Source organism: Mesitornis unicolor, unplaced genomic scaffold (assembly GCF_000695765.1).
Source record: "Mesitornis unicolor isolate BGI_N332 unplaced genomic scaffold, ASM69576v1 scaffold13293, whole genome shotgun sequence".
Classification (NCBI taxonomy): domain Eukaryota; kingdom Metazoa; phylum Chordata; class Aves; order Mesitornithiformes; family Mesitornithidae; genus Mesitornis; species Mesitornis unicolor.
Genome location: NW_010174083.1, coordinates 66,548 through 79,599, shown reverse-complemented (window position 1 = coordinate 79,599; position 13,052 = coordinate 66,548). Strand labels below are relative to the sequence as shown.

At 39.5% G+C, this 13,052-nt stretch overlaps 1 protein-coding gene across 1 annotated transcript in view; it reads left to right on the top strand.

Moving 5' to 3' along the window:
* The window catches only part of AASS (aminoadipate-semialdehyde synthase), a 24,782-nt gene extending 12,600 nt beyond the window's left edge, over nucleotides 1-12,182 (top strand). Inside the window, exons 14-23 of the mRNA XM_010180940.1 lie at nucleotides 2,108-2,237; nucleotides 3,123-3,233; nucleotides 4,572-4,680; nucleotides 5,053-5,193; nucleotides 6,664-6,831; nucleotides 9,066-9,161; nucleotides 10,299-10,414; nucleotides 10,590-10,678; nucleotides 11,351-11,527; nucleotides 12,064-12,182. Coding sequence (XP_010179242.1) covers nucleotides 2,108-2,237; nucleotides 3,123-3,233; nucleotides 4,572-4,680; nucleotides 5,053-5,193; nucleotides 6,664-6,831; nucleotides 9,066-9,161; nucleotides 10,299-10,414; nucleotides 10,590-10,678; nucleotides 11,351-11,527; nucleotides 12,064-12,182 — 1,256 coding nt within the window. The remainder of the gene's footprint in view (nucleotides 1-2,107; nucleotides 2,238-3,122; nucleotides 3,234-4,571; nucleotides 4,681-5,052; nucleotides 5,194-6,663; nucleotides 6,832-9,065; nucleotides 9,162-10,298; nucleotides 10,415-10,589; nucleotides 10,679-11,350; nucleotides 11,528-12,063) is intronic.
* The last annotated feature ends 870 nt before the right edge of the window (nucleotides 12,183-13,052 follow it).

The following is a 13,052-nucleotide window of genomic DNA, read 5'->3' as shown; positions in this document are numbered from 1 at the left end:
TCAGCAGGATGATGTTGATCCAAAACCAGTTTACTTCTAAGACACATTGATCGGACAATTTTCCCTTTGCAATCTTCCCTCAAGAGTCAGTGCAGCACAATATTTCATTAAACTGGGAAGCACCAGGCATGCCTTTTCTGTATTTCCATGTGAAAACCAAAGCAAGAACAAAACCTCTGCCTGTTTAAACGCTGTTTAATTACTCTGTTTCAAATGAGATTGTAAATGTGCAAGGAAAGGCACTTTTTACAGTAGACAATTATTTTTTTTTTCCCCTTACCTTTCTAATTGTGCAGTGCTTCTCCAGCAAATTGATGAGGACATGAATGCCAATAGCATTTAAGACATTTAGAACCATGATGTGAGTTTCTGGCATTCTCCTGCACCTTGTTATGCTGAGCAGACCACTGGATGACTCTTAAGTGAGGGTTAGTAGACCCAAGGGGTGATATCTCCACCAAATCAAAGCATGAAGATCAAGTCTATTGTGTGATTGTCCACTGAGTAAATAAGGAAAAGAAAAATTGCTACTTGGTTTCATAGTGCTGTATGTGGGATATCATTGAGTTCCTATTCATTACTCTAGCTTTAGTTCTTTTTCTCTCCTTTTTGAAGTTAATTTTTCTGATCTTTTTGACTTCTTATATCTAACAGTTTTTGCACTACTACTCTATCTCAAAAAAAAAAAAAGAAAAAAAAAAGGAAGTACTGGTCTGCCTGAATGGGCTAGTGGTACTTTTGACTGGGCATGGTAAAGCTGTTGTTATACTTTTCTGCTGGTCATCTTTATTTTATTTTTCCCAGACCTCATGTAGTAGGGTTGATGTTTTAGTTCAGATGAGCTGCGTTCTCCTATACCAGCAGAAGTGTTTACTACAGCGCTTGCTGCTTTCTTGAGATCATTCTCTAAAACTTTTCTTGAGCCTTAGTGTATGCATCCAAGCACCCCTCTTGTGTGACTGTTATTTGCATTCTTCACCCTCAAACACTGTCTTTAATTGATCTCCTTCTACATCCAAAATAACAGTGCATTTCTAAAGATTCCAAAAGAATCTCTTTTTATCCTTCTGATAGTGGTTTGGTCACTTCTTCTTTGAAATCTTTTTAAGGTCTTTTTCAGTATGTTTTGACACTTTACCAAATAGTGGCAGGTGTCCATCTGAGATATCAATGATTGAAACTCCAGTATGTGTGTTTTTTACAAACCTAGAATATACCTTGCCACAGGTTTTTATTAGGGGTCAGAGTTAAAGACGTGGGAGTATGCTTTTGGAGTGAATTACAACCCTGTCTAGCCTATAATAAAAGTGTTGGGTTTCTGTAACTAGTTAATTATGCTTTTGTGACCCTTTTCTGCATAAGAGATGCATTAATTCAGCAGATGTTTCTTCCTCTCTATAAAGAACACTTAGATTTGAATGTGTGCTTCTTTCTGTTTAGTTTATCTGTTTTCTCACCATGTGGGGGCTCAGTTACCTGGCAAATGTAGACTGTGGTGCTGTAGAAAACCATGCTGGGAGAATGTGCACGTGATGCAAGCAAGCCAGTGGGTTCTGGGATGTCCTGCTGTACAAAGAGAGATTTATCAGTCCTTTACCTCAAGTTTTAGTCCTACTTCTCCATAGAGTGGAGAAGAAGGGACATGACTTCTAGTTATGCGTAAATAATTTGTGTTGACCTAGTCTGCTGATAGAAAAACTGCAGTTCAAAAAAAAACCACATAAGTTTTAAAAAGTTAAAGTTTTTTAAAGTAAAAAACTTTTTTATAATTTTAAGTGCACTCACAAATTTGCTAATTGGTTACAAGTCTGTTCTCGTTACACAATTTAGCAGTGAGTGGTTCTTTACTTCTGAGAGTAAGTATTCTTCATAGATTCTTCCTGTTGAATTATAGCTGCTATGGCTCGACACTGGCGATTGTTAATACAATTGACTACTTTAGGTGAAGTAAGTTGCTTTCTTTTGAACTGTTAGTGGAGGAAAACATCCATGCAACTGCTTCTCATTGGGAAGAAGGAGGTGTACGTAAGCCACTATTATACATGGGAGTGCTTTGGAATTACCTTCATCTTTAGGTAACAGTTGATGTGCTTTACTTTTAAAACAGCATCTGTCATGAAGGAACAACTTGAACAACTGACGAAAAAATACAGCGGCATTACTTCAGTTCTTATGGATGTCATCAAGCATGAGGAAAAGCTGTCCTCCTTGGTGAAGAGACACGACCTTGTGATCAGGTCAGAATTCTGTATAAACCATGATAGGCCCAACCCTAAGTCATGCTGCTTCTTTCTCCTAGTTCACTGACCTAAATCAACATGGTATTTTTTTTTTTTAATGCCCAAAAACTGGGATCATATTTTGTATGTAAGTAGTCTTAACTGGCCAGTGCCTTCTCATGTTGCAGAGCATCAGGACTTTCAAAGGGGCTTTTGACTGCAGCATCTCTTTAGAAGTGTTCACAAATTATGTGGACAGTCTTCTTAGTGTGACGGGCCAGTCGCATCTACCAGCATATGTGTTCCTGGGATAAAATTTGCATGTTTGCAAGAGGAGGCAAAATTCTGACATCTTGGTTATTTGTCTTGAATATCCCATTGAGAAAGATCTCTTTCCAGGTATTGAAATGGGGGAGGAAATGACTTCATAGTCCTTGCCATTTCGTCCCTTTTGCCACAGATGTCATGAGTGTTGTTTCCTTTCCTTGTAGAGCATACTTTTCACAAAGTACTTCAGCAAGATCACTGTAAGGCAAGCTTTCTCAAGGATGGTTTTACAGTTTTGCATCTTCTAAACCTCCAGCATGCCTGTTTAGAAGGTGGCCTTCAAAAGAGGTCAGCTCTTTGTTTTTTTTTTACAAAGAGAAGAGTAACAAAATATGCTGTCTAAAGAATGACTCCCCTGTTGTCCTGCACTCTATTCTGAGTGCACACAGCAATGCTTTTCTGATCAGGTAGCATTTCACTTGTGTAGGTATGAAACTGCTCGGGGCAAGGCAGGTTTGACTGTTGCATTTACTTGAGGTCTTTTGTAGGCACACAGAAAACATTTGTGAGTGTCTTTCCAGTGACAGCATAAGTAATTGGTTGGATTTTGATGTTGCATAATTCTTTCATTTGTAGTTTGCTGCCTTATTCAGCACATCCTTTGGTTGCTAAGAAATGTGTTGATAACAAAGTGAACTTGGTAACAGCCAGCTACTTAACACCAGCTATGAAAGAACTCCAGGAGAGGTAGGTATGAGAATAGCACCTCCCTGGTGTTGCTTCTTTCTTTAAAGCATTATGTGAATATTTTGCAGTCCATTACACCTGCAAGGCTTATTGTGAATTACTGTTTTCTGCATTCTTTCTCCTTCCCTTTCTATGGTGGAGGACTAAGTACTTTTCCTCAAAGTTGCACGTGGAGTCTGTGGCAGAGCAGAGAAATGAGTATTTAGTCTGGTCTGGTCAGACAAGTTCTCTAAACACTGCAATGTACTGCTCTGCATGCCCCGTCTTATTCCATGTTAACACGCCTTGCCCTCTCCTCTTAGACCTGCTAGAATGTTTGAATTGGGCTGGTGTTCAAGCTGAGCAGGTTGCTGTCATGTTCTACCAGCGACAGCAAGCTTGTTTGCCATTCTTTACATTCCCCTAATAAAAGCTTATTCTTGGCTTATTATGTTTCCAGTAATGTCCTCCTTCATGCCACCTTCTTTTGGACAGGCCTACTATATTAGCCTCAAATCGGTGATAGTTCTAACTATTCTAATGTTTCTGTTATCCTACTTATTATGTGATTGGAAGTTATTTTGGGCATGGAGCTTCATCTAGGTGCTCCTCTTGATCATGGTGGTGGAAACTCTAGTGAATTCAAGTGAGTGAGGGGAGAACTGCACATATTGTCTCTACTAAAGGTAACACAAAGAAAGCTAGACAGGTAGAGAGCCACTGTTGCAGAAAATGAGCAAAGTTTAGGGCTCTCTTCTCTGCTTCTTACTGTGATGCCAAGAGGTCATATCATGCTCTCTGTCTCTCAAAAAAGAAAAAGGACACTTCTCATTTGTCAAAACACAAAGTGATTTTGAAAAAATAAATCCCCTCATTTTGTGGTGATAAGTAAGCTGCTCTGGGAGTGCTGACAACTGTTAAAAAAAGAAAACCCAAATGCTTGTAATTTGGGACAGTAGGCCTTTCAATCTCTCTCTCTCACAGGAGCTATTTAGGGCAATTACTGTTTAGGGCAATTGTGACTAGCTCTGTGCTGTCGTCTGCATTACTAATGCATTACAGTGCATTAGAGCACTGCCTGGGAGAATGTGGGATATTGAGTACCTGGTAGGAATTTCTGTTTCCAGCAGCCTCTAAATGTTGCAGCAAAGTAAGAGAAACCAAAGCTAGAATGAATCTTGGACAATTTTCACTGTTCAGGTTTTAGCATTTGCTTCTGTTTTGTTCCACAAGCTGCAGACAGAGCCCACAATTTACTGTGCTGGGGAAAGTTTGCTGGGCCTTTGTTAAGCAGATTTCCTGAATAAAAGGCCAGTAATAGTGAGTATACTGATACCTCTGCATTTCTGTTATTTTTAGTGTAGAAGCTGCTGGTATTACAGTTATCAGTGAAATGGGTTTGGATCCTGGTCTTGACCATATGTTGGCGATGGAATGTATTGACAAGGCTAAAGAAGTTGGTGCTACGGTAAGGCTGGCAGGTAGTGCATAGTTCTGCCAAGATTTTATTAGTAAAGTTGTTCCTTTAACACCACCCAGATTTTGGACATGCCACTGATATGCAATGGACTCTGGACACCTTACTTTCTTGGCCTTTGGTGCCAACTAATCCAGTTGGTGAGACCATCAACTATGATGGCTTTTTTCCAGTGTCTGTTTTGGTTTCCTCTCCTTTACAGACAGTGCCTTGCTCAGTGAAATTCTGTCTGTTGTAGATCTGATTTGGCCCATCTGGGACATAACATCAGCAGAAAGTTTAAGAACTAATGGGGATTCTGCAGGGTTTGCATCCTGGTTTGTCATCTGTTCATTGTTTCTTTCCTGTGGATAAATCTGACAGGTCGTATCCTACACTTCTTTCTGCGGCGGCCTACCAGCTCCAGAGCACTCTGACAATCCTCTGAGATACAAGTTCAGCTGGAGCCCACAAGGAGTGTTGCTGAATACAGTTCAGTCTGCGACATATTTAAAAAATGGAGAGGTGAAGTAATCCTAACATTTCCATTTAAAGCCAGTCAAAGAAGGTGGAATTCGGCTAACGAGGGAATTGGGATTTGTAAGGTGCTGCATTTAGTCGCCTGCCTAAGCAAGTTGCATATATCACTTAATCCTGTGTTTGGAGTGTGATGGTGCCTGGCTGCAGCCAGCTTCTTACTTGCTGTATGAAATCTGATTGCAAAGGAGGGTTGTGTTCTAATGACTAAAGCACGGGATTGAGGTTGGTGTTCTGAGTTCAGCTTCCATCCCTGTGTGTGTTGCTTTTGCCATTTAATTGCCATGTCTTTGCTTCTGTGAATCAAAGGTGAGAGTGCATCCTTCTACTTGCTTTTCTGTCTAGTCATGCCTGTAAACCAAACAGCTTTATTCTGTACTTGCACAGTGTATAGCAGAACTCTTTATTCCTTTTTCGTCTGGTGCAATCTGTAATACCAATAACCCACCAAGTGGGTTTTGTGGAAGAGTACAGTGCTTTCTGATGTGCTTTATATGAGCTCTGTTTTGCTTATTTGTGCTGGAGTCATTAGAGTAGGCTTAACTTAGCAAATGTCACTGCATCTGTTTTATGGAAAGGCTGTAACTGATTTGTGCAAAGCTGTTGCAAGCCATTATCACATTTCTGCTTTCCAGTCCTATCTGTTTGATCACTCCCTCTTGCTCAGAGTAGTTACTGAGCAGGGGCTTTTCAAATGTCAAGAAAACTGCCTTGTACATCCACTGTAAACTTAGGTAATTATCTAAACTTTCTGATCTGCAAAACAGAGAAATCTTTTGAGATGTTTTATCCTGACATTTTGGTGCTCTAGTGCTCTTATTGCAGCAAGAAAGGAGAAATTTGGGGATTGTACACTGGATTGTTATTTAAAAAGCAACACAAGTTGTAAGTTTCAGATGAAAGGGTCTCTTGAAGAATGTGGAAGTGTTCCTTATTTAATTTTGGTTCACCTATTGCTAGGAAGAATTAGATCATGCATATGAATGATTCATTATAAGAGCACTATGCAAGCTTGTCTGTAAATGGTATAATTTTTCCTCCTTGCCACTAAATCCTTAGCTGCCTTTGTTGTGCAGGATTCTTCCACAGTATGTCTTACCTGACACACACAATAAGATATTTTAGCACTGCTGCAGACTTCATTGCTTTAGTCTTTCTTCTGGAAGGAAACCTTGCTCCTTTGCTTGGAAGTACAAATGCAGTAGCAATTAACAGTGTGTGTGAGAAGGATGTGGCTTGTTTTAGCCCTTTAATTAGTAATGGCTGACACAGTGCATGCTCCTCCATCACAGGATATACTTAAATGGTTTGTGCAACTGCTTTATTTAGGTTCGGCCTCTGCACTGGAAACACTGAACATATTTTTCCTATTTTAAGCACACTTCATCTTTTCTGTTGTAAAAGAAATTAAATAACACTGCGTTGAAATAATAATTGCTGTTCTTTCACACAATTCAGCTTATCAATATTCCAGCTGGAGGAGCATTACTTGATTCTGTTACTCCGATGGATTTTTTCCCAGGATTAAATCTCGAAGGTTTTCCTAACAGAGATAGCACAAAATATGCTGAGCCGTATGGTATTCAGACAGCTCACACTTTGTTGAGAGGCACCTTAAGATACAAAGTAAGTTGTTGTTGTTCTTATTGTTTTCCATAAGAGGTGAATGTTGTCATTTCAAGAAAACCACGTATTTAAATGTCAGTCTTTTATGGGTCTGTACTTGCTCTTTATGAGCTCTCCACTATCTCAATTGACAGACAACTGAATGCACTTTTTTCATTTTTTTTTAATGTAGATTTACTTGGTTTATTTAACAGGCGTTTGTTGCAAAACAGAAAAACAGTTTTACTCCTTTTACACAGCTGGTCAGTTTGCTTGCATAGTGCATATCTTGTGTTTTTTTATTTTCTCTGGCTGTGTATTTGGTGTCAGATCAACAGAAGATAAAAAAAAAGAACAAATCTGACAAGTTTGATGTGTTTTGCTGTTATGTATTTTTAAGACTTGATCTGTTAAAGTTGATAAAAATTCGAACTTACAGTTTGTTGCTTATATTCCTATGAAAAACATAATGTAAAAAACTTACGGAAAATTATGGTTTTCCACCAAACTGAAAGTTTTTCATTAAGTAATGGGAAGTCTTGAATTTGAGCAGCTTTAACAATTTGGTCAGTTAAGTAGAATGTTGAAAGATAAATATGTTTTCCTTCTAACTGATAGACTCTTTTCCTTTCATTTGTCAGGTGCACAAAGCAAAATCAAAACACAATATATTTGCTTTCATATTTCTTTTTTATTATTTTGTAGGTCAATATACATTAAGAAAGAATAAACCTAAAACCATATTGAAGGCTGCAAAAAGCTTTTATGAATGTTGTGATATGCCTACTGAGTTAGGGTTTATCTCAATATTTAAGTTGTTTTGTATTTGGCTTGAGGAACGGTGTGTATGTCCTTTCCCTCTTGATTCCTCCGTTGTAATACAACAGGATTTTTTTCTTTATTTCTGGGAGGGAGGTTTGCTTAGCAAAAGAAGATGGAAGGCCTTTGTGGGGAAATAAGGGTTACAAATTGCAATAGCTCTCTTTTTGTCAGTCTAGATACGATCTCTTGTTCAGAAGCTAAAAATATGTGGAAGGCATCTATCTCATCATTAATTCTTAATACAACAGTGTATACTCTTCCATTTGGTGCCTGCTAAAATTTTCTTTCATATAAGCGTTAGCACAGAAAAAAGCAAAGCCATCAGGCTGACACGAAGAGTTGTCCTCAGTGTGCTGCAAGAGTGGTGTTTCTGTGGTAGTGCTGTTTTCTTAGCCCCCAAAGCAGGTCCATCACTTTGGGTTGGGGAGGTATTAAGGTTGGGTGGTAGAGCTTGCCATACCTCTACCTGTGTGGTACCCACAAACCAGAACACAGCGCTGAGCAAGGCAGAAGGTAACGTTGGCCCTTTGCATGTGCTGCGTGTTGCAGAGCAGAAAGCAGTCAGTTCAGTGCTGAGGCTGACATCTCCTCAGAGGGTCTTTTACAGGTTAAGTTCAGGTAGCTGATGGAGTCAGTTTAAAAAGAGGACTCAGAGGGATCTTGCTGCAAGGCCATCTGAGCTGATAACTTAGTGCTGGTGGAGGTGGCTTCTAATTATAATTAGCCCTCTTTCAGGGTGCTTTATTTCCACCATTCTGCTTATTTACAAGACCCTTGTATGTAAGTGTTTTCAGGTATCCAGCAGCTGTGTGGGAGTGTTAACGGGATACAAACAAAAATGAGCAGAAACCAGTTGAGACTTCATTGTGCAGCCTATTGCAGCCTTTGTAGTTCCTTTTAAATACCATTCCACTGCTGTCCTGGTTGTCTCTCTGATGTTCCTGAAGGAAAGATACAGACACACAAGATTCTTAGCTCTAAAATCAGTTTATCTGGTGTCTATACAATCACACTGGTGTAAAACTGGGGTGAGAGGAGTTCAGAGTTGGGCTCTCAGTATTCAGTGGTTTATTTATGGGCCAGCTGGCTGATGTAACCCTGTCTGTAATGAAGTGCTTGAGCTTGAACTGCTGCTGGCCAGCAGTTTGATCTCATGAACCAATGATACTTGTCATGGAAGTATTGATGGCAGAATAATAATAAGTCATTAAAGGGGGTACTGGAAATGTAGGGGAAGGGGTGGAGAGGGGCTGAGGGAGGTACCGCTCTGTAGCAGGAACCCCATTGGCATCGTGTTATTGTGACTGTCTCCCCATGGGAATAACGCTTAACACTACCATGGTTGTGTCCACTGCTCCCTTCAAACCTAAGAGAAACAGTCACCTCAGTTTCAAGTTATTATTATTTTTAACCATGTTTTTCTTTTATTTCAGGGATACTCTAAAACTATGGGAGGCTTTGTAAAACTAGGATTAATTAACCCAGATCCTTATCCTTTGCTGAGCTCAATGACGCCACCTCTAACTTGGGTGAGTTACTCTGATTACTCTGCCTTCTTTCCTCTGTTTTACTGTTTTTATTGCTAGGCTTGGGTGTTCTTAGCAATGGAAACCTTGTATTGCATCCTGGTCTTCTCTGCTTTTTATCCTGGAAATTAGGAAGATTTTATTCAGCAGGAATGTAATACAGTGCTGGAACAGGATTCCCAGAGTGACTCTGAAATCTCTGATGCAAGGAGTTTTCATGACTCAGCTAGACAAAAACACAGCTGGTGTCACTCCTACTTCAAGTAGAGCCTTGGGCTAGATGTCCCTCAGAGGTTCTGTACAATATTTTTATGAATTGACTTAAATTTTCTGTTAATCAGAATCTAGCCCTAGAAACTCCAGTCCTTCAGGCCTCAGTGAACAAGGATAGAGTGTCATATAATCTGTGAAAATAACTATACACTCAGTGCAAACCTTATCTCAGCAATGTTGTTACATCTTAGTGCTTTCCTTTTATCTCCTTTGCCTTGTGTTTTTAGTTTGCTTGTAAATAGGCTAACCTCAGCTTCTAAAGAACTCTGCCGTTCTTGCTTGCTACATGCCTTGTTCTTAGCTCTGCTTATTATCTGTCTTTCTGTGAATGAAGCAAACAATAATTAGCATCTAGATAGCACAAAGTGGCCTTCATATGCACACAGAAATCTTCAGAAAGCTTTTTGGTAATATTCCTGGGATTGCCAGAGCCTTATTCATCGCATCAGTCTGTTTACTTCCTTTTGAAAGGGAAATTCTCCATTTCTAGAACAACTGAAAGATATCCTAAAGTTCCTGACTCTCTGGCTGTCTGCAGGTGGCTTCTCTTTCACCCTAACATCCTCCCAGTGTTCTCTTGGTTATGCTGATTTCTCTCTTCTTTCTTTGCTGCCAGAGGAAAGGATAAGACTAAAAGTAGGGGAAGCAGCTGAGTGGTGGGATACAAAGTGTTTTAGGAAAAGATGTCTCATTTGTTGCAATTAAAAATCTCAACTACCTCACTTCCCCTGTATGCATAACCCGTCTTCTCAGAAGTCCTGGATATTAACTGAGCTCAGTGGAACAGTGGGTTCTCCAAACCTGGACTGAAAACGAGTGGGCACAGATGTCAGGCCTTCAGGAAATTTCTTTTTTTTTTTAACACAGAAAGAGCTCATGTGCAAACTGGTGGGAATTAAGTCGCCTGCTGAGTACCATGTTCTTAAAGAAGCTGTATTTAGCAAACTGGAAAAGGACAAGAGTCAGCTGGAGGCAGTGGAATGGTAAAATGTTCCAGTGGTTTTTAAGGGTTTAAAAAAAAAAAAAGGACTTGCAATTCTACCCATTTCGGTCCATGTTAAGACTGTTAAACGGGTTGCTGAACAAGCTGGAAATTACAAAACTGAGACTAAGTTGTTGATAGGCAATGATATAAGTCTGTCTCATTTCTTCTGCCAGGCTAGGTTTATTGGGAGACGAACCAGTCCCAGCAGCAGATTCCATTGTGGGGGCTCTTGCAAAGCACATGGAGATGAAGCTGCCCTTTGGTATGTGAGAAATCCTTCTTTTTCATGGCTTTGAGTGGAACAAGTCAGTATCTCTTATCAGCCTTAATTGGATTATTTTATTCACCTTCATGCTAGGATTTTGATGTCTTGTAATGCTCTCTACTCCCCTAATTTATTATCTTTTTCTTTCCCTGTTACATTTTTAGTTTCATCTTAATATTCTGTCCTCGTTAGTAGTCCCTGTCTTAGTCGCTTCCCTCATTGATCTCATTAATGTTTGTAAATTTGTAAAGGGTGAGTGTCAGGAGGAAGGAGCCAGGCTCTTCTCTCTGATGTCCAATGACAGGACAAGGGGCAACGGGAGCAAGCTGAAGCATAGGAGGTTCAATCTGAACATGAGGAAAAACTTCTTTACTGTGAGGGTACCAGAGCACTGGACCAGGCTGCCCAGGGAGGTTGTGGAGTCTCCTTCTCTGGAGACATTCAAGGCCAACCTGGACACGTTCCTGTGTAACCTAGTCTAGGTGATCCTGCTCTGGCAGGGGGGTTGGACTGGATGATCTTTTGAGGTCCCTTCCAACTCCTGAGATTCTGTGATTCTGTGATTCCCTGATACACGTGCTGTGTACGTGTAGTGCCTTGCTCATCAGCAACTTCATGTTGGTATGACTGAAATACAAGTAATGAATAGTTTCTGTGCTTTTCTGTTAGGCACTGGAGAGAGAGATATGATTGTTATGAGAAATGAAATAGGTCTCAGGCATCCTTCTGGTCATTTGGAAAACAAATTTATCGATCTGGTTGTCTATGGTGATAACAAAGGATATTCTGCGATGGCTAAAACAGTAGGATACCCCACAGCTATTGCTGCTAAGATGGTTCTAGATGGTAAGTCCAGACTTCAGTAACATTATTTCAACCCTCTGTATCTTCCTGCCTGTGGAAAGCAGATGTATAGTGTTTCTGAAGTGTATGTATGTATATTTTTTAACTTTATCAAACTTTCCCTGTCTTCTTTATAGGAATTTTTAATCTGCATGTTTGGATGTCTCAGTGACAACTCTTAATTTACTACTTAATTTATAGAGATTTTTAATCAATTAATCTTAAATGTTTCACTGGTATAGAGGAGACTTTTTAGCATGGCAAGTTACAATTGATTATGCCAGAGTTAAGCAGGCTAATATATACGTGTGCTGAACAAACTAGCAACTTCTGCTACTGCTTTCTGGATTGGTGACATTTGAGGCTTGGGGCCTATTCTATAACCATGGAATATGATTATATTACCCGATCATGTTGTGTGTATAGAAACAGGCAGACTCTGCCTAGTCATCACTGCGTTTAAGGAATTAGCATGATTTCCTCTTGCTGAGTAAACCCAGGAGAGCACTTTACACTGTTTTTCCCTGCATTTATTTCAGGTGAAATAGATGGCAAAGGCATGGTTATACCATTGACGAAGAATGTTTATGGGCCAATCCTTGAGCGCGTTCAGGCAGAAGGCATCGTGTACAGCACTCGCAGCGTTATCAAACAGTAACTGGAAGCAGTGGATTGAATTGGGTTTTGGCTTTGTTTGGTTCCCTCTCCCTGCTTTAAAAATCTCAATTTGGACCAGCTAAAGACAGCACCTGCCATTTCATACACACATGAGGCCTTCCCTAAAACTGTTTGCCTGACTTTGATGTAGAAACTGTAGATACCCAGATGCATGAATTGTGGTATTTTCCTCTTAAAACTGCTTTCATGTACATATTTCAGAATCAGTCAGATCTTTCCTTATATCTTTCCTAAAATATCTCAGGAGGGTTTTTTTTTTTAATTAATAGAGTTTATCTTCTAAGTTTGAGACAATTATCTTCTAATTATTGAGACAAATTTAAGCTGAAAGAAAAATCCATTAGTGGATTCTTTCATGGTGGAAAAGTCAATTTCATTGATTAAGTTTGATTTTTCATGTGCTAAAAATAATTTATCAGAGTAACTGAGATGAAAGTGATACTTAAATTTTAAGTCTTCTTATCCCTTTCCCTTTAACAGTATTTGTGAATGTTTTCACAATAACTATGCAAGAAGTAGTTTAGAAATTCTGCTAGAAATTCTACTAGCAAATGAGATCCTGTTAAATATTGAAAATAATCAGTTGATACATATTTGAAACATAGATCTTACTATTTTAAAAATCCCTTTCTTATGAATGTAAACTTAAATTATTCAGAGGAGGGAGGAAGTGTAAAGCAAGCTTCCCCCACACACTTTGCTGTTACAGAGTGGAAGCTGGTTGCAATATGTTGAAATCTGTGCTGTTACGTGTGTCGCCTTGTGCTGTGGAGAGAGCACATCAGCATTTAGCTCTGCAACGAGGAAGGGCCTTCTGAAATACAACACAGTTAATGTGCTTAGGAGCCGC